The following is a 22,480-nucleotide window of genomic DNA, read 5'->3' on the forward strand; positions in this document are numbered from 1 at the left end:
GGCATCTTATCCCAAATTTACTCTCAGTTCTTAAAAAATTATATATAGATGGGAAAAAAATTGATACAGTGACAGACTTTATTTTCTTGTGCTCCAAAATCACTGCAGATGGTGACTGCAGCCATGAAATTAAAAGACACTTGCTCCTTGGAAGAAAAGCTATGACCAACCTAGACAGCATGTTAAAAAGCAGAGATATCACTTTGCCAACAAAGGTCCATCTAGTCAAAGCTATGGTTTTTCCAGTAGTCATGTATGGATATTAGAGTTGGACCATAAAGAAAGCTGAGTGATGAAGAATTGATGCTTTTGAACTGTGGTGTTGCAGAAGACTCTTGAGAGTCCCTTGGACTGCAAGGAGATCCAACCAGTCCATCCTAAAGGAAATCAGTCCTGAATATTCTTCGGAAGGACTGATGCTGAAACTGAAGCTCCAATGCTTTCACCACCTGATGTGAAGAACTGACTCACTGGAAAAGACCCTGATGCTGGGGAAGATTGAAGGCAGGAGGAGAAGGGGATGATAGAGGATGAGATGGTTGGATGGCATCACCAACTCGAGGGACATGAGTTTGAGCAATCTCCAGGAGTTGGTGATGGACAGGGAAGCCTGGCGTGCTTCAGTCAATGGGGTCGTAAAAAGTTGGACACAACTGAGCAAGTGAACTGAACTGAACTGATACACATAGAAAAGGAAACAAGGTAAAATGTTTACAGCTGGACAATTTGGGCAAGAAAATACTTTATACTATTTTTACAACTTTCTGTAGGCCTGAAATCACAAATAATAAAAATTATCATGATAAAAATTTCAAAGATGTAGGATGCTGCACAGAGCTTGGCACACAAATGTTCAATAAATTATACTTTTCAGATGTTTTATATATACTTTCAGATGCAGAAACAAGTTGAGAAGCTATATAAACTGCAAGAGGGACTGTGGCAAATTGGCAGTAAGGTCAGGATTTGAACTCCATACCAAAGTCTATGTTTCTTTTCACTAGAATGAGGAAGGATGAAAATTTTACACACCCCCACCTTGCACCATCCCCTACAGGGATTTACAGGTGCTCTGTCTGAATACAGAATTATGTTATATAAAAAATTTTTTTAATTTTAAAATTTTAATTGGAAACTAATTACTTTACAATATTGTGGTGGTTTTTGCCATACATTCACATGAATCTGCCACGGGTGTACATGTGTTCCCCATCCTGAACCGCCCCTCCACCTCCCTCCCCATCCCATCCCTCTGGGTCCTCCCAGCGCACCCGCCCTGAGCACCCTGTCATGCATCGAACCTGGACTGGCGATCTGTTTCACATATCGTAATATACATGTTTCAGTGCTATTCTCTCAAATCATCCCACCCTCGCCTTCTCCCACAGAGTCCAAAAGTCTGTTCTTTACATCTGTGTCTCTTTACATCTGCTGTCTTGCATATAGGGTCATCGTTACCATCTTTCTAAATTCCATATATATGCGTTAATATACTGTATTGGTGTTTTTCTTTCTGACTTACTTCATTCTGTATAATAGGCTCCAGTTTTATCCACCTCATTAGAACTGATTCAAATGCATTATTTTTAATAGGCGAGTAATATTCCATTGTGTACATGTACCATATAGGTACATGGGCTCAATAGTTGTGACACATGGGCACGGCATGTGAAATCTTCCTGGACACGCCGTGTCCATGCATCACAACTAATGAGCCCATGTATCTGTAGCCCAAGTACCTAGAGCCTATGCTCTTCAACAAGAGAAGCCACTCCAACGAGAAGTCCATGGACTGCAACTACAGAGTAGCCCCAGCTCACTGCAACTAAAGGGAAGCCCATGTGCAGTAACAAAGACCCAGTGCAGCCAAAAATAATAATAAAAAAAACTGGCTTCAAACCATGCTCCACACTATTTACTTCTTCAGTTCAGTTCAGTTCAGTCACTCAGTCGTGTCCAGCTCTTTGCGACCTCGTAAGCTGCAGCACGCCAGGCCTCCCCATCTATCAACAACTGCCAGAGCCTACCCAAACTCATGTCCATTGAGTCAGTGATGCCATCCAGCCATCTCATCCTCTGTCATCCCTTTCTCCTCCTGCCCTCAATCTTTCCCAGCATCAGGGTCTTTTCAAATGAGTTAGCTCTTTGCATCAGGTGGCCAAAGTATTTATTTCTTAGTTTTTTAGAAATACCTAAGACTGGGACCTAACATCCTACACCTGCTCCAGGGCAGATAGTCTGTATATAGCACATCAAACAAACTATTAATAAGTAACAAACTGACAGAAAACCATCTGCAAGTCCTTTACTACAGGGCAGTATACTGTTTTTCCTGTGCCTTTATTCATCTTAATACTGAGTACTTAGGCTGTGCTGGTCAATGTAATTCCCAGGGTGACTAGATAGATACATCTCTTCTATTGGTCCTTTTTGACCTCGTCAATGCTTTGTGGCTAAGATTAAACAGGACAGATAATTCACATGGGAAAAAAATTCACATGGAACAAAAGTATATATAGTGAAAAGTCTCCGTCTTTCATCCTTCCAACTCCCCTGCTACTGAAAACAAATGTTACCAGCTTAAAAGTGCAACTTTGCAATATTTTTTCAAATTACTAGAATTAGGTATATCACACTCTGATATTAAGCTAACCACTCATCTGGAATATTCCAAGTGATCACTATAAACTTAATAATTTATCCATTTAGGTATTTCAAATATCCTTAAAAACTTGTATAGATATGTTTTTGACCATTTTTTAATGAAAAAAAATGTTCATATTGTGTATGATTACAACAGATGTCTATGAATTACGGCCAGTAAGCATTAATCACTATAGAGTACTGGTAGCTCACCTGGTTCCTGTCCCGGGCATTTGTATACCTGATCTTCTGAATGAAGTAGAATATAAGCCAGGCTGAAGAAATAATCATCAAAACAATAAAGGATATTGACACGAAGACTAGAGAACCACGGCTGAAGTTCTTTGGCGGCATTCGAGTTCCAACAGCTATTGTCATTTGTACAGAGATGTTTTTCTCCAGATAACTCAAAATATCTTTACCCCTCAATTCTGTAATCATGACAGCAATAATATCTCCAGTGCCTGTAATGTAAAATAAATATATATACTCAAGTGACATTTAAAATTTACAGAATATCAAATATATAAAAATGTTACTTAGAAAAACTACTGCAGTTTTTGCTAATGGCAAGGTTTTGCAGGTTCAAATGAAATGAAGTTGTAATTGGGTATGCTGGTACCAAGTGGGAAAAGAAATTTGATGTGTACTACTTAAGATTTAAACAAACACACTTAAAGCATAAAAATGACTGTAGTGGTAAGAGCCGTATTAATTTGTCTTACAACTATATTTGAAAGACAGACCATTAAATCGGCCAAATGTAACAAGAGACAGTGCACATCATTGTATTATACAGCAATCATGCTCAGTTGCTCAGTCGTGTCCAACTCTTTATGACCCTGTGGACTGTAGCCAAGTGGGAGAGGTGCCAGGCTCCTCTGACCATGGGCTTTCCCTAGCGAGAATACTGGAGTGGGTTGCCATTTCCTACTCCACGGAATCTTCCGGACCCAGGGATCGAACCCGTGTCTCCTGCACTGGCAGGCGGATTCTTGACCATTGAGCCACCTGGGAATCGTATTACACGGCAATAGAAATGTGACAAAAATCACGGCAGGTTTCACTGTAAAACCTTTTCCATCTTAAATGTGCTTTAGAGAGCCCCAATTCCTTATGAAAAGGAGAAAAACACTGTTATTTATAACACACTAGTAGTTGTTGGCATTAACTTTTCTTATAAACATTTATGGAGCACCTATTGTGTGTAGAACTAGCACAAGGAACAGAAAGCAGAAGCTCAGGATATACAGTTTTATAATTTCACTGACTTAGGACAGAAATTTGATAATAGAGTGTCAACAGCAAAATGCCAAATGGTGGTATCTTTAATCAGTGACAGTTGAAACTATCTTAGGTCCTATGTGTAGATTGGACTAGGGGAAGGTTCCTTTTTTGTTCATCCCAGTTTATGTTTCATTTATAATATTCAATTGAAAGGACTATCCTTGTACAATGTACAAAGACCATTTACAACTGAAAAGAAATTCAATAAGCAGTTTATCAGAATACTGATTAAAATCCCTAAAACAAAAAGGAAACTGCAAATTAAAGCAACAAGTTAACATCTAATTATCTTTCAGATATAAGAGTTCTGATCAGTAAGTTAGAAAAAAATCTAAAATGATGCTAAACCATTTAAAATTTCCAGTTAGAAACCTTAAGTGATTTTAAAATGCTGTTCAACACGCAATATTCTGTGGTATAAGATACCAGGTATGGCTATAAAGTAACTGAGACGGATCCCACAAACGACACATGACAATCAGTCTCATTGCTTTATAATCACACCAGGTACAAACAGTTTTAGAAATCAATTCTGAAGCTCCCTCTTGAAGACTCAAGCTGGAAAAGGAGCTGGGAAAGCTGCACAGGTAGCCAAGGGAACTGATCCATGTAATTTCATTCATTAAAGCAACACTAAGTGAGCACCACCTAATTTCAATGGAAAGCTGTTTGGAAAAAGAAATATTTAATTATTTCAACCATCCTTTCAACAATATTTATTGAGTTATATACTATCATCAAGGCTCCTTAATGTCCACTTCCCAAAGAGAATGGAAATAACATTCTGCTGTGAAATAACAGAAAAGATATATATTGGTCTCTGTCTCTGGTTCCTGGGACAAAGCTCCTAAACGCTTGCAATTTCCTAAGTAACAGCACTAGGGGTATCTTTGGTTCTAATATTACGTCTCTCACCTTGGTTCCTGACACAGAGTCCCTAAATCCCTTGGAATCCCCTGGATGACGGTAGTGTCTTTTGTTCTAATGAGGTGAATCTTGGTGGGCTCCTGGATAGCAGCAGGATCGTTGGCTGGTCACCAGAAAGACCAAACTGGATGAGGAGCTTGGACCTTTCAGCCCCATATCCCAGTCCTTTGGGAAGGAAGAGGGACTAGAAACGTGAAGTCTGCATGAAAACCCAAAGGTATGGGGATCCACGAATGTCCAGGCCAGTGAACACACAGAGGAGGTAGAGGAAAGCATGCCAGAGCGCCCCTGCTCACACTCTTTGCCCTGTGTATCTTTTACCCTTTATCTTTATAATAAGCCAGTAAATGTTACATTTCCCCCGGAGTTCTATCAGCCATTCTAACAAACTTTTGGACAGAAGGAAGGGGTTGAGGGAACCACAACATACAACTGGAGGGTCAGAAGTACTTGTGACAACACTAGACTGCCAACTGGCTTCTGAAGTGGTGACGGGGGCTGGGGTGCCCCGTGGGACGGAGCTCTTCACCTGTGGGAGCCGATGCCACACCAGGCAGAGAGTGTCAGAATCTAACTGAGTTACAGGACACCCAGCTAGAGTTGCTGAAAACCACTTGGTACAGGGAAAACCCCACAAACATTTGGTGACCAGGAAGAAGCATCAGAAGTGAAGTTTTCTTCGTAAGTAGTAAGGGAGACACACACAGGGGAGGTTTTTCCTTTACACCTGCTCTTGATTACGTGAAAACTACAACTGCTCTCAAAGGGCAATGGGGAATCTTTAAAGGGACTAGACAGAGGAGCCAAATACTACTATAATGCAGGGGCCTGGCAAGAGTGACAGGAAAGGAGACGAAAGCACTGCTGGTCAAACAAAGTGAAAAATAACTATAGCAGATCAGCAGAATACTAGCAAAGGAACTAGGCTCTCAACCATTTTAGCTCATAAATCCCTTAGAGAATCTGATGGTAGTGTACTCCTTTCTAATTTCAGCAAAGGTCCATGACCTCCTCATGCCCCACCCATAAATGAGAGCTCGGCTCAAAGATCCTAATTTAAGGATTGCCTCAGACACTTGACTTTTTTTTTTTTTTTTTTTTTAATTTTATTTTATTTTTAAACTTTACATAACTGTATTAGATTTGCCAAATATCAAAATGACACTTGACTTTTAAAGACTTGTGAAGCCAGTTTCTGTTTGGGGGAGAGTATCAGTGTAGGAAAAATGCAAGCTCAGGATAAAATTACAGTTAGATCAAGTAATGACTGATAAGAGCTGAATGAAGCACAAGCCGGAATCAAGATTGCCAGGAGAAATATCAACAACCTCAAATATGCAGATGAAACCACGCTGATGGCAGAAAGGGAAGAGGATGAAGGTGAAAGAGGAGAGTGAAAAAGCTGGTTTAAAACTCAACATTCAAAAAACAAAGATCATGGCATCCAGTTCCATCACTTCATGGCAAATAGATGGGGAACCAATAGAAACAGCGACAGACTTTATTTTCTTGGGCTACAGGATCACTGCAGATGGTGACTCCAGCCATGAAATTAAGATGCTTGCTCCTTGGAACAAAAGCTATGACCAACCTAGACAGCATATTAAAAAGCAGAGACATTACTTTGCTAACAAAGGTCCATCTAGTCAAAGCTATAGTTTTTCCAGTAGTCATATATGGATGTGAGAGTTGGACCATAAAGAAGGCTGAGTGCCGAAGAATTGATGCTTTTGAATTGTGCTGCTGGAGAAGACTCTTCAGAGTCCCTTGTACTGCAAGTAGATCCAACCAGTCCATCCTAAAGGAAATCAGTCCTGAATGTTCATTGGAAGGACTGATGCTGAAGCTGAAGCTCCAACACTTTGGTCACCTGATGCAAAGAGCAAACTCATCAGAAAAGACTCTGATGATGGGAAAAACTGAAGGCAGGAGGAGAAGGGGGCAACATAGAACCAGACCTTTGGATGGCATCACTAACTCAATGGACGTGAGTTGGAGCAAGCTCCGGGAGATGAAGGACAGGGAAGCCTGGAGGGTGCAGCCCATGGGGTCGCAAAGAGTCAGACATGACTGAGCAAGTGAACAACAGCAAAGTACCTAATTTGACTGTAATGATACAGACATTCAACGGAAGATGACAAATATTTGGAACATTCATTACCACTTTCACATTAAAGCCCTTGGCAAACAATGCTTATAAATCATGAATATGGCCTCAGAATCCCATTCATTTCAACATGCTCAGTAGCCAGGATTAATTTACCAGAGATATCAATTAAGTAAAAGCCCTGTTGTGATCCCTGCTTTCATCTATTTTATTGAACACTTTCTCCATTGTCATTTTTAATGTGAATGTTTCCCCTGCTTGAGTGTGGCTACTTTAATAAACAACTCTATTCTTTCTTTTGAGAATTTTCAAGCCTACAGAATAGTTTCAATACTATATGAACACTTAAACACACTTTTTATTTAGATCTGTCAACTAAAGATCTGTCAACTGAAGTGAGGTAACACTTCACCTTTTCTGTATGTTTCTGCTGAACCAATTGACAGTAAGTTGCAAACACCATGACATTTCCTTCTTAAATACTTTAGTATTATCTCCTAAGAACATGGATGTAATTGATTTATCACATTCAAGAAACTGAACTCTGATATGACACTGCTCTGCAATATACAGTCTATATTCAAATATTTCTGCCTGCTTCCAATGACCTTTTAGCTTCGCTGAGTACTCAGTACTTAATCTGGTCTTGTGGGCACTGTGCTTAGCTGTCTCTTGGCAGTCTCCTCTGCTTTAAAGCAGACCCCTCAGTATCACTTTCGGACATTCACAACACTGACCTTTTTGATGAGTCCAGGCAACATATTTTAAAAATGTCCCTCCATCTGGATTTGTCTGATTGTTTTTCCACCATTATATCTCCAAAGTAAATATTTTTGGTAGGAATGGTACACAGGTGATGCTATGTCCTTCTAGCATGCTACATCATATGTCAGGTTTTACCTTTATTGATGAAGGCAAGTTTTATCACTTGGCTAATCTGGTATCAGCCAGATTTTCTCTACTGTGAACAAATGCTTGTGTCTTTTTAGTTAATAAGCAGTCTATAAGGTGATGCTTTCAGAATATCCAGTTCCCCAGCAAGTCTTCATTTAATGTACCCACTAATGCCCACCTGAATCAGTTACGACAACAGCATTTGTAAAATGGTGACTTTTCTAATATCTTCTACTTTTGCAAAGTGGTTCTGTAATCAATATGATTCTACCTATCTTTTTTTCCTACTAAATAAATAGAACTTCTGGGTTGGCATCTTTTCTGTAAAAGAGTCCCTTTTCCCCCAACACCCAGCACTTCTTTGGAAAACAAAGGTATGTGGAAAAATATGTTAATGCTGCTATAATCCTGACTACAAAATCAATCTCAGGGACCAAGAAATGAAGCTAAGCTCCTTTGGGCTCATGTCTAGGCTCGAATTCCAGCATGATACTTATCCTCTCTGAACCGCTATCTCTTCTTTCTGATTATATTATTTGTAGCAGAAGATGGAGAAGCTCTATATGGTCAGCAAAAAAACGGTATTACTTGCAGGCATCATGGCAGATGCTCAGTAAGTATATCTACAGTTTACTCAGCTTATCCTACTTGTATTATTATTACTCACAGAAAGTAGAGGAAACCAAAAAGTCCCTACCACAAAATTTGGAACTCCTGTTGCTTCTCTTTAACTTCTCCTACAACCATGGGAAACACTCAGAACTATCTGCTGACCAACACAAACCTCCTGGCTTCCAAGAGGACTGAACTTCAGCTCAGGGAGTGCCTGCAGTTGGGAAGTATCAGAAATCGCCAAACTCAACAGCCTTCTCTCAACAGCCTCCGTCACCCCACTCCTGGGAATGAATCTCAGGGCAAGACCAATTCAGCTGGGCAGCTGATACTATAGAAAGGCAGATACGGAAAGGGGCAAGTGAACTATTTGAGGCACTAGGCCCCAAGTGCAGAAAGTGCTTTCACTGCAAGTTTTTCCACATTTGTACTGTAAGCTTACCTGTTTGTTTTTTAAAACAAAACAAAACAAAACAAAACAGCATCCCTGTGCAAAATCCCATTTAACAGGTTTTCTGCCTTAACAGATGAACTTGTTTGCTAAGTTCAAATCACTTGCCAATGTTCTAAGGAATTTTAAAGCTCTTAAATAATCTCCCATATAAAGAGTTCAGGGGAATGTTGCATTCCCATACTAAGCGTCTGCAAAGACACTTTAGTAACTTCTGGTAGTGACATCAGTTATTCCTAAAGAATTCAATGACCTCTTTATATGTAAAGCAGAACACTGGATATTTTAAGTGAAAGAGATTAAAATTTCTTTAAAGGTCTCTCTTGCAACAACACAAGAGAGGACTTTACACATGTACATCACCAGATGGTCAGTACCGAAAATAGACTGATTAATATTATTTGCAGCAGAAGATGGAGAAGCTCTATATGGTCAGTAAAAACAAGACTGAGAGCTGACTGTGGCTCACATCATCAGCTCCTTATTGCGAAATTCAGGCTCAAATTGAAGAAAGTAGGGAAAATCACTAGGCCATTCAGATATGACCTAAATCAAATCCCTTATGATTATGTAGTAACGAACAGATTCAAGGGACTAGATCTGTTAAGAATGTCTGAAGAACAATGGACAGAGGTTCATAACATTGCACAGGATGTGATGACCAAAACTATCCCCAAGAAAAAGAAATGCAAGAAGGCAAACTGGTTATCTGAGGAGGCCTTACAAATAGTTGAGAAAAGAAGAGAAGCCAAGAAGAAAGGGAAAGATACATCCATCTGAATGCAGAGTTCAGGAGAACAGCAAGGAGAATTAAGAAAACTTTCTTAAGTGACCAATGCAAAGAAATAGAGGAAAACAACAGAATGGGAAAGACTAGACATCTTTTTAAGAAAACTGGAGATACCAAGGGAACATTTCATAAAAAGATGGGCACAGTAAAGGACAGAAACAGTATGGACCTAACAGAAACAGAAGATGTTAAGAAGAGGTGGCAAGAATACACAGGCTGCTGCTGCTGCTAAGTTGCTTCAGTCGTGTCCGACTCTGTGTGATCCCATAGATGGCAGCCTACCAGGCTCCTCTGTCCCTGGGATTCTCCAGGCAAGAATACTGGAGTGGGTTGCCATTTCCTTCTCTAATGCATGAAAGTAAAAAGTGAAAGTGAAGTCACTCAGTTATGTCTGACTCTTAGCGACCCCATGTACTGCAGCCTACCAGGCCCCTCCGTCCATGGGATTTTCCAGGCAAGACTACTGCAGTGGGGTGCCACTGCCTTCTCCGAGAATACACATAAGAACTACGCAAAAAAGCTCTTAATGACCCAGATAACCATGATGGTGTGATCACTCACCTAGAGCCAGACATCCTGGAGTGCAAAGTCAAGTGGGCCTTAGGAAGCATCACTATGAACAAAGCTAATGAAGTGATGGAATTCCAGTTGAGCTATTTCAAATCTTAAAAGATGATGCTGTGAAAGTGCTGCACTCAATATGCCAGCAATTTGGAAAACTCAGCAGTGACCACAGGAATGGAAAAAATCAGTTTTCATTCCAATCCCAAAGGATGTTCAAATTTCCATATGATTGCACTCATGTCACATGCCAGGAAGATTATGCTCATGATCCTTCAAGCTAGGTTTCAGTGGTATGTGAACTGTGCACTTCCAGATGTACAAACTGGATTTAGAAAAGGCAGAGGGACCAGAGATCAAATTGTCAACATACACTGGATCATAGAAAAAACAAGGGAATTCCTAAAAAACATCTACTTCTGCTTCACTGATTATGCTAAAGCCTTTGACTGTGTGGATCACAACAAACTGAGGACTTTTCTTAAAGAGATAGGAATACCAGACCACCTTACCTGACTCAATGGACATGAGTTTGAGCAAACTCAGGTAGATAATGAAGGGTAGGGAAGCCTGGCGTGCTGGTCCATGGGATCACAAAGAGTCGGACACAACTTAGTGACTGAACAACAAAAGGTCTAGCTAGAACGGCCGTAGCAGAGGGAACAGGCAGGTGTACGTCAGGGGTTTTCCGTGCTGGACCATCAGTCACATCGCACCATCAATCACGTTGCACATCCTGGCTGAGCCCTGTGTGCTTGTGTCTCCATGAATCTCATGAGCAGAGAGATTCGGATTTTTGCACACATCAAGAAAACCACTCAGCAAGACTCTCCTTCAGATTTGATGGAGAAATCAAAAGCTTTCCAGACAAGCAAAAGTTAAGAAAATTCAGCACCACCAAACCAGCTTTACAACAAATACTAAAGGAACTTCTCTGGGCAGGAAACACAAGGAAAGGACCTACAGAAAATAAACCCAAAACAATTAAGAAAACGGTAACAGGATTATACATAGCAAAAATGACCTTAAATGTAAATGGATTAAATACACTAATCAAAAGACACAGACTGGGTGGATGAAGACATGTGCATGTATGCACTTTCACTTATGACATCACTATGCTTGACATCATCATTTGTATATGATGTCATATACAAATTGTATATGTAACTATTTTATACTGTTAAGTTAATCATGTTCCCATTATGACTTGCAATTGTAATTATCTTTTATTTTTTCAGGTTATCGATTGTGAAAACTGATAAACAAACATCTTTTACTACTGGGATTATGTAACTATTACTCACTACTACTGTATCATGATTGGTCAACACTTAACTATATCATGCCATTCATTCCCTTCTGGCTTGAAGAGTTTCTATCCCTTCTGTAGGTGACAACCTGATGGGAGTTCCCTTGTATGTTGTCATTTTTCCTTTAATATTTTATCTTTGTCTTTAAATTTTGTCAGTTTGATTACTATGTGTCTCTCTGTGTTCCTCCTCAGGTTTATCCTGCCTGGGACTCTCTGCGCTTCCTGGACTTGCTTAACTATTTCCTTGCCCACTTTTGGGAAGTTTTCAGCTATTATTTCTTCAAATATTTTCTCAGGTCCTTTCTCTTGGTCTTGTCCTTCTGGGACCCCTATAATGTGAATGTTGGTGTGTTTAATGTTGTCCCAGAGGTCTCTTGGTCAACAGAAAAATAATAGAAATATATAGCACCAAAACTAGGATCTAATAGAAAAACTTTTTGAAATCCAGATGCATCTCAGAACTATCTTGAAATTTTTTGGAAAATACAAATGCTCAAGTATTGATTTTTTTCTCCAAAGCTCCAGATGTGTTTCTAACGAGCAGTCATGTTGAAAAACAACTGAACTATATGATGCTCTTTTACTAGTTTGTTTCACTTTTTCTATTTCATATTCAGTGTTCCCATTTCATTTAGTTTATGTTCTCCAATTTCTCCATCTCTTCTTTTTTTTTGGGATGTTCTTTCTCAAGCCTTTATCAAGTATAGTAGAAATGCTTTTGTATACATATATATAAATATGTGTAATATATATATTTAAAAAACTTATGAGTTTCTGCTTAACTAAAAAAATTGTGACATTTTGATTCCACTTGTTTGACTTAGTATGAATAGAATGTTAGATTTCTAATTAAAAAATAGATATGTAACAAGCAACAAAGGTTTACTGTACAGCACAGGGAACTATAGTCAATGTCTTGTAATAACCTATGATGGAAAATAATTTCAAAAATATTACATATATTTATATAACTGAATCACCTTTGCTGTGCACCTGAAACACTGTAACTCAATTATACTTCAATAAAATATATTTATGAAAAAAAAAGAATTCAAGTGAGGCTGCCATGGAGGAGTGCGCTGGTGAGCCTTGCCCTTGGTGAATTACGTGGGTGACTGTAGTGGAACCTTCACTATGGGTGTTATCAGCATGGAGTCTTCCAGGCTATTAAGGGCTTCTGTAATGGCCCTGTTACAATTTGGCATCAATTGACAGGCAGTGTCAACGCTGTGAGGATCTGAGCCCCTCAGACTGGAGACATCTTCGTGATGTGGGGGGACACATTTTCCACCATCAACTGTAGTCTGGTGCTGCTGTGGGCAAGAAAGACCCCTAGAGCCCCATCACCCCTGGAGCACTGACCAGCGCTCTGCTGGCTGCCCACAGTGGCCACTGGCCACGTCTGGCTCAGCAAAGATTGGGGTGCATCTCGTTGGCCCTCATCGAGGGTGCTGCCATCCTCCAAACTCACTACAGGGCCCAGCAGTTCTGCAATGCATCCCCATTCCCGGAGCTCAGCCAGCTGCCCCCTGAGTGTACCCTGGCTGCAGGTTACCCCAGCTATCAGCAATATCATGGAGCAAGTGACCACACCACCACCACGGGAGCGCCTCTTCTGTTCTCTCCCCGATTATCTACCTCGAAGGGAAGGCTGGCTCCCAGGTGGCCCTGGGACCCTTCAGAGAGGGCCTCTACTCTGTTCCCTTATCCCAGGTTGGGTGTGGGGTACCCTAGCTGCCCCGATGGGTGGGTCCCTTCTCTATCAGGGCACCACAGTCCCCACTCACGTGTAACACGCTCCCACCCTTGTCTCTTTACACAGTGCCCTGATGAGCATTTAAAGTCAGTTTTGAAAGGCCTCTGTACGTACTCCTTGAGTGCCCCACAGAAGCTGTTCTCTAGGACAGGGGCAGAGCACTCTTCAGGGATTTGGGAGCCCTCGGATTTGGAGCTGCACAGAGAGTGGTCTCTAACAAAGGCTTATAGGATCAAAGTGTAGGAGGGGAAATGAAAAAAAAAAAAAAAAAGAATTCAAAGGAGAAAAAATATGCTACATTCTTTCACAAAATGAATACCCCTGTGGGTGACAGATTATATGAGAGATTTCCTGCTGAGATTTGTCACTTTTTTCTAAAACATACACTTATATTTCATTCCTCTATTCAAAACCTTTCATGTATCCCTGCTGCTGCTGCTAAGTTGCTTTAGTCATGTCTGACTCTGTGCAACCCCATAGATGGCAGCCCACCAGGCTCCCCCGTCCCTGGGATTCTCCAGGCAAGAACACTGTAGTGGGTTGCCATTTCCTTCTCCAATGCATGACAGTGAAAAGTGAAAGTGAAGTCGCTCAGTCTTGTCAGACTCTTAGCGACCCCATGGACTGTAGCCTACCAGGATCCTCCGTCCATGGGATTTTCCAGGCAAGAGTACTGGAGTGGGGTGTCATGTATCCCTACTGTCAACTAAATAAAGTTCAAACTCCATGACATTCAGGGCATTTCAGGAGACAAGTGGACCTAAATGTAACTGAGCATTGTGTAATGGTTGTTGTTCAGTCCCTAAGTCATGTCCAGCTCTTTGCACCCTCATGGACTGCAGCATGCCAGGCTTCCCTGTCCTTCACTATCTCCCGAAGTTTGCTCAAATCATGTCCACTGAGTCAGTGATGTTCTTTAACCATCTCATCATCTGCTGCCCCATTTCCTTTTGCCTTCAATCTTTCCCAGCAGCAAGGTCTTTTCCAACGCGTAGGCTCATGTGATGGTAGACACTTCTTATTGACCAAATGAAATCGTTTGTCCAAAGTCACTGAAACAGTGGCTCATGATATAAGCAGTGTGCAAGGGTGAAGAGTGGAGAAGGATAAATCTGAGAGAACAGAGGGCCCACAGAACTGAAAGCTTCAACAAACCCAATGACAGAAGGAGGGAAAGAAGAAGCAACAGTCAGAGAACAGGATACTGGAACTGAGACTCAAAAGACATAAAAATTCCAGGAGATAATGAGGCCCAGGTTCCTAATGAGGTGGAACGGTCAAAGGATCTCAGAGAAGAATTTTAGGTTTGGTTGTTCACTCCCCACATGGATATTGAGGTTGGCCAGGATGATGGTAGGGCTACATATGTATGGGTGAGTAAGTCAGGGGTCAGGGCCTCCGAGAAGCGACAAGCAGGGAGGTGAATGACTGATACAAGAGGGACGCATGGTGCAGAACAAGAGAATGAAAGGTAAAGTTGTTACCGTGGAAGTGTGCTGGTGTGAAAGCAGCTGTAGTGCTTCAAGAAAATGCCATTACCAGCGACATCCAGCTGATGCCCACAAGGTTCACAACACTGATGAACCTGAAATTGTGCTGAAGTCTGAACCTAAACCACCTGCCCAAAAGCTGACATACAGGAGAGCTCCATGTGTAAGCCACCAAGCGATTTCAGAGTTGCTGGATAATTCCTGATGATTCTCGGCTATAATTTGTCCTCAAAAAGAACAAGGGTCTACAGAACCCTTGTTCTTTTATTCCTTGAGTAGGAAGTTCTGCAAACAAGTAGGGCCAAGGCTCGATGCCCAGTGCTCAAACGTCATTTTTTTTCTTCTTATGCTATCCCCTGCCTATACGTACTCATCAGGTCATTTCTGTTCTCATTTTCTACATCATAATAAAGAAAAAAATAGGAGCAAAGACCAGATGGAAAAAAAAGCCACTTTTGCCCTTGATATAGAGAGGCAGAAAAGTAGGAGGGTAATTAGGAGGACAGCACCAGACACCAAGAAAATCATCCAATCTTTTAGTTAGAAGAGTTCTTAGAGATCATCTTCAACATAATACAGGAACCCCATATAAATTACTTAAAAAAAAATTCTATTTACTTTCGGCTGGACTGGGTCTTCATTGCCGCACGGGCCTTTCTCTAGTGAGGGAGAGCAGGGGCGCCCTCCAGTTGCGGTGCAGATTCTCACTGCAGAGGCTGCTCTTGTTGCAGAGCACGGGCTCTAGCGCGCGCGGCTTCAGCAGGTGCGGTTCTCGGGCTCTAGAGCACAGGCTCAGCACTTGTGGTGCATACAGGCTCAGCTGCCCCACACAACTGGAATCCTCCCGGACCAGGGCTGGGACCTGCACCTCCTGCACTGGCAGGTGCACTCTTTACTGCTGAGCCACCAGGGAAGCCCAGCTTTTAGTACAGAAAGGTCCTTTTAATAACCAAATTCTTGATTCCTGAATGCCCATTCATGGCTCTTGGTTCTCTTCTCTGGAGAAGCATCACTGAACAAATAAACTGTATTTCACTTATCGAGGGTGTAAAATACCATAAACTGTACAGTGCATCATTACTGTATGTATCATGAAGAAAAAATCCTGTGAAATCATAAGATGCCATCAAATATAAGAAACACCTCCAAGAATTGATGAAAACTCCTCTTCCCTTGGAAGAAGTCAAAGACATCTTTCCTGGAACTCCACCTCAGTCTTTTCTCCAAACTAATTATTCCCAAAGTCCCAAATTATTCATTTTTAAAAAAGATTTTTAAAAGAATCTAATGTTTACAAGTTGGAAATATAAAAACTTCTCCCCCAAACCATTCAAAAGTAAGCTACTGGCATGATGCCACATCATCCCTAAACATTCAGTGTGTATTTTATAAACAAACAAACAAAAAAACACTTATAAAGAAATAGTACAGTCACCCAAATCAGGAAATTAACACTGATACATTACTGCTGTCTAATCTGAGAGTCCATTCAATTCACTCAATTCCCCAATAATGTCCTTTACAGTGGTCCACGCCACAACCACGCATTACATTTAACAGTCTCTCAGGCTTTGCCTGACGCTCACGCCCTTGATGTCTTTATTCTGTAGAATGTCCCTCATTCTGGATGCGTCCGGTGGTTCCTTGTGGCAAGACTCAGGTCACGCACCTCTGGTAGGAACATCACAGAAGCGATGCTGTGCTCTTTCTGGTGAATACGCGCAGGTGGCACAGTTTGGATATAACCCATTACTAGTGATGTTCACTTTGATCATTCATAAAAGTGATGTCCTCCAGGCATTTCCAGTGACTCTTTCCCCTAGTAATTGTTAAGTATTCTGTAGGGAGGTATTTTGAGACTAGGTAAGCATTCCATTCCTCATCAAACTTTCACTTTATTTTACTTTTTAGATCAGTATGAATTCACGGTTATTATTTCACTTAATGGTCTAAAACACTATCATTATTAACTTGATGCTAAAATTCCAAATTGTGTTCAGTAAAACTTTTCCATCCTGTTCTTTTTTTGACTTAAATGTCTTTTTCAATTAAGAATGAATATAATACTTCAATACCAAGAGCAGCAGGACACTAATGTCTGCCTTCATCTGAATAGTATGCTTACAGGGATACAGGTCAAGCTTTCAATATATTTTTTAGCAACCATGCTACATTTTAGCATATGCTGAGCTTACATGATTATTGTTCCCAGCTGTCCTCAACTTGAACTGTTACTTTCTCCACAAAACCTAGTTTCTATTTTTTTTACACCATTTGTGGGCTGACCTAATGAATACTTTCTTTTCTTTGTTATATGTTCCAAGACCCACCTAGTCTTGTGCCATTTTCAAGTTAAGATACCTATATTTATGTTTTCTTATGAGTTTCATTTTTAAAAAATCTTATTTAAGTATAGTTGATTTACAGTGTTAATGGCTGCTGTACTGCAAAGTGACTCAATTAGACATATATATATTCTTTTCCACATTCTTTTCCACATGACTTATCACAGGATACTGAATACAGTTCCCCATGCTATACAGTCGGACCCTGTTGTTTATCCGTCCTATGTATTAGTTTGCACCTCCTAATCCTAAGCTCCCCATCTTTCCCTCCTACACATCCCTTGCCCCTTGGCAACCACAAGTCTGTTCTCTCTCTCTGAGTCTGTTTTGTAGATATGTTCGTATGTGCCATATTTTAGACTCCACACGTAACTGATAACAGATGGTGTTTGTCTTTCTCTTTCTGACTTACTTTACTTAGTATGATAATCTCTAGGTTCATCAATGTTGCTGCAAATGGCATTATTTCATTCTTTTTTATGGCTAAGTAATATTCCACCATATTGGGTTGGCCAAAGAGTTCCTTTGGTTTTTAAGGAAAAATAAAAGACACATTTTTCATTTCCACTGAGAACTTTATTGAACAGTGTATTCACTGTTTTGTTCCACGACCTTCTGCCACTTTTCAGGCAACTTCAAAATTTCATTTTCCAAAACTTTTTCTCTTTGAGCAAAGAACTGTTTCAGGTGCCTTTTATAATCCTCCAAGAAATCGAAATTTTTTTCTATTAAGAGAATTTTGTAAAGACAGAAATAAATGGAAATCTGAAGGTTCAATGCCTGATAATTGTGGACTTTCTAAAGCTGGAATCAAGATTGCCAGGAGAAATATCAATAACCTCAGATATGCAGATGACACCACCCTTATGGCAGAAAGTGAAGAGGAACTAAAAAGCCTCTTGATGAAAGTGAAAGAGGAGAGTGAAAAAGTTGGCTTAAAGCTCAACATTCAGAAAACGAAGATCACGGAATATGGTCCCATCACTTCATGGGAAATAGATGGGGAAACAGTGGAAAGAGTGTCAGACTTTATTTTGGGGGGCTCCAAAATCACTGCAGATGGTGATTGCAGCCATGAGATTAAAAGATGCTTACTCCTTGGAAGGAAAGTTATGACCAACCCAGATAGCATATTCAAAAGCAGAGACATTACTTTGCCAACAAAAGTCCGTCTAGTCAAGGTTATGGTTTTTCCAGTGGTCATGTATGGATGTGAGAGTTGGACTGTGAAGAAAGCTGAGTGCCAAAGAATTGATGCTTTTGAACTGTGGTGTTGGAGAAGACTCTTGAGAGTCCCTTGGACTGCAAGGAGATCCAACCAGTCCATCCTAAAGGAGATCAGTCCTGGGTGTTCTTTGGAAGGAATGATGCTAAAGCTGAAACTCCAGTACTTTGGCCACCTCATGCAAAGACTTGACTCATTGGAAAAGACTCTAATGCTGGGAGGGATTGGGGGCAGGAGGAGAAGGGGACGACAGAGGATGAGATGGCTGGATGGCATCATCGACTCAATGGACGTGAGTTTGAGTGAACTCCGGGAGTTGGTGATGGACAGGAGGCCTGGCATGCTGCAATTCATGGGGTAGCAAAGAGTCGGACACGACTGAGCGACTGGACTGAACTGAATTCTGACCCATGTGAGGTGGAACTCATTATAGTTTTGCTTTGCATTTCTCTAATAATAAGTGATGATCAGCATCTTTTCATTTGTTTATAGGTCACCTGTTATGTTTTCTTTGGAGAACTTTCTATTTAGGTCTTCTGCCCATTTTTTTATTGGGTTGTTTGCTTTTCTGTTATTGAACTATATGAGCTGTTTGTATATTTTGGAAAGTAAGCCCTTGTCAGTTGTACCACTTGCAAATATCTTCTCCCAGTCTGTAGGCTGTCTTTTCATTTTGTTTATGGTTTCCCTTGCTGTGCAAAAGCTTGCAAATTTGATTAGGTACAAGTTTTTGATAAAAAAAAAAAATTTAATGAGTGGACAAAGAAAAGTTAAGTCCACAGGCATTCCAAGCAGCGAATATTTAAATTGAGAAGAAAACTTATGATAGCTTTTACACCAAGCACCAGCACTCCAAAGGCCTTACAATATGCTTTTTATGTTTAAAAACTTCTAAGTCTGAGAGCTCAGTGAACTGAAGAAAATGGATGGTGGTTGGTGTCAGTCAGGTTTCTCACTTTTGGAGTGGGAGTTTACAGATAAGCAAAGGGAGAAAACCACAAGGATCCATGTAATATAATGGATTAAAGTTGGAAACCTAAGTATGAACTCATTCTTAGTTTAATATAGATACAAATGGTTATATATAGAAATATTTAGTTATGTGCATATACAGATATTAGTATACACATATATATTTCCTTTCTCTGTCAACTGAGAAGGTCCAGAAACAATAAAACCTTAATAGTAACAAGTACATCTAATACCCAGAGCTTGATTTCTAGTATTATTTTCCAATAAATGAAAACTAGGGTTCCTTGGAGAAATCCTTGATTCTAGGAATGGGAAAGGAAGTATATACAAGATGAACCTGGAGCATCTTATAGCACCAGAAAAGAAGAAAATGCTCAAAACACAAAACAAAAAAAAACCCAACACTCATAGTAATGGAAGCATGTCAAAGGACACAAGAGTCAACTGAAAGAGCTCCCAATGGCCAAAGTTGGAATGTGAACAAAAAATAAGCCAAGAAATATTGTATTGTAATACAAAGTACAAAATAAATATCCATAAGTCCATTCTGATACATATAAATGACTGAATAGATCAACAGAAAAGAGACAAACCATCCATATGGAATAATTCCAAGTAAATATGTGATACTCTGCCCTAAGGAGGGGAAGCCTAACCCCCAGTGCCTGAAGTGTGGGCTGTGCACAGTGGCCTCCTACAGAGCGCTGTATAGAAGAGGGAAAGAGGAACGCTATGATGGAGAAGCCTGACCAACAGCCAGGCAGTCAAGGCAACACCAACAGTGATCACTCACACTGATAGAGCATGACAGGCGATGAGAATGACACCTTACCCCTGCGGCCTTCCTCCCTCAAACTTTTATCCTCAGTCTAATCATGAAGAAAAAGCAAACAAATCCCACTGAAGGACATTACACAAAATACCTGAACAGGAGTCCTAAAAAACTGTCATAGCCAAGAGAAGCCTAGCAGATATAATGACCAAAAGTAATGTAATATCCTGGATGGGATCCTGGAGCTCCAAAGGACATCAGATAAAAACTAAAGAAACTGGAATAAAATTGGAAGCGAAGTGAAAGTCGCTCAGTCGTGTCCAACCCTTGCGACCCCATGGACTAGACTGTAGCCTCCCAGACTCTTCTGTCCATGGGATTCTCCAGGCCAGAATACTGGAGTGGGTAGCCTTTCCCTTCTCCAGGGGATCTTCCCAGCCCAGGGATCAAACCCAGGTCTCCCACATTGCAGGCAGATTCTTTACCAGCTGAGCCACAAGGGAAGCCCAAGGATAAGCCCAACTGAATAAAATATGGACTTTAGTTAGTAATAACATACCAAGAGTTTCCCTGGTGGCTTAGTGGGTAAAGAATCTGCCTGCAGGAGACGTAAGAGACATGGATTTGATCCCTGGGTCAGGAAGATCCCCTCGAGAAGGGCAGGGCAACCTACTCTAGTATTCTTGCCTGGAGAATACCATGGACAGATGAGCCTGGTGGGCTACAGTCCATGGGGTCACCAAGTATGGGACAGGACTGAAGTGACTTAACACACACATGCATGCAATATACCAATATTGGTTCATTACTTGTTAATGAACAATTAATAACTGTTAATAATAACATGCCAATACTGGTTCATTAAGTGCAACAAATGTACCATGCTAATGTAATATGTTAATAATAAGAGAAACGGGGCAGTGTCTATGGAAATTATCTGTACTATCTTTGCAATTTTTCTGTGAATGTAAATCTGTTCTAAAAGGTTTATTTTAAAGAGTCATGCTATAAAATGGAACTTATCTGGAAAAAAAAAACAGTGACTAGAAAACAAAGAAACACTACTTTTAAAGTGCTTAAACCCAGAATTCTACATCTATGTCCTTAAAAAATGATAGCAGAAAAAGACACTTTAGGGTAAATGAATGATGAGAGAATTTGTCACAGCAGATCTGTGCTGCAAGAAATGATTTAAAAGATTATCTAGACTGAAAGGGAAATGACACTAGATATCTGTGACTATACAAAGGAAAAAAGAACACCAGAAATGCAACATATGAGTAAATAATATAAAAGCCTATCACTTTTCCCTTCATCAGTTTTTTTGTTCCCATTGGGGTCGCAAAGAGTCAGACACGACTGAACGACTGAACTGAACTGAACTGACCCTCACCAACAAGTGACTTCTTTTCATTCCTCCTCCAAAGGCTCTACAGACTTAAGAGTTTGACAGTAAGTCTTACAAGGGCAGAACAGCCCTCCTAGGGAGAGTCCATCTACAAACTCTGGGGAAGGATTTTACAGTTAAAACTATGGAGGGGTACTTCGGGCATTTAGTAGGCATGTGCCTGGGAGGCTAAACACTCTGTAAATACAAAGGACAGTTCTACAGAGCCAAGAATTTTCAGTATCCTACCTCCTGAAACATCCGAACTGAGGAGCATTGTAAGGTATCAATTAATCTTTACCAGTCCTCTAACACATGGAGCAAGGCTGCGCCATCTTCCTTAGCAGCGGTGCCTGCGGCACTAGCTCTGCGCTTGTCCCTGTAAATCCGGTCACCGTCACATGAACAGCTAACAAGTAACAAATGCCTTCTGTCCTGTAACCTGTGAAACTGATTTCTAAGCTAGTATTCTAAACCCCATGCAGATCGTTTACATTATTTCAGCTTCCTCCTCTTCTACTGCTGGAGAGGAAAGGATAAGTACAAGCAAGATAAAATCACAAGTCAAGTGATGAGTCCAATCAATTTACTCAGGATACTGAGCCTGCAGTGTCTGAATTAGGAATACTAGAAAATAAATTGTCTTAAGTATCTAGCAGAGGGAGGGGCTCTCCACTTCCAGGGAAATAAAGGACAAGTTCAGAGCTTACAGGAATGTTTTAAAACAATCATCAGCAGTCATTTTTTAAAAGTTGTTCTTTTTCAAAAGCTACTGCTTACATATTAGTTTCAAATTTTTCTTGATAATCATGAATTTCTGAAAAAAGTATATGGATCATATGGAAGATACAGAAGAGATATTTGCAAACTCAGGCCACAGACACAATTAAGAGTATAGTAGTATATTTAAAATGCAAACTCAATCTTTTCTGAAGTAATTAAATTC

General features: G+C 40.4%; 1 protein-coding gene and 1 pseudogene across 3 annotated transcripts in view; one reads left to right on the forward strand and one right to left on the reverse strand.

The window, feature by feature from the left end:
* The window catches only part of RNF130 (ring finger protein 130), a 142,105-nt gene that overhangs the window by 72,390 nt on the left and 47,235 nt on the right, over nt 1-22,480 (reverse strand). For all 3 annotated transcript variants that reach the window (XM_025293971.2, XM_025293970.2, XM_025293968.2), the window contains one exon: nt 2,857-3,107. In XM_025293971.2, the coding sequence (XP_025149756.1) occupies nt 2,857-3,107 (251 nt within the window). The remainder of the gene's footprint in view (nt 1-2,856; nt 3,108-22,480) is intronic.
* On the forward strand, nt 12,530-16,511 carry LOC102406264 (annotated as a pseudogene).

This window comes from Bubalus bubalis, chromosome 9 (assembly GCF_019923935.1).
Source record: "Bubalus bubalis isolate 160015118507 breed Murrah chromosome 9, NDDB_SH_1, whole genome shotgun sequence".
In the NCBI taxonomy this organism is placed as follows: Eukaryota; Metazoa; Chordata; class Mammalia; order Artiodactyla; family Bovidae; genus Bubalus; species Bubalus bubalis.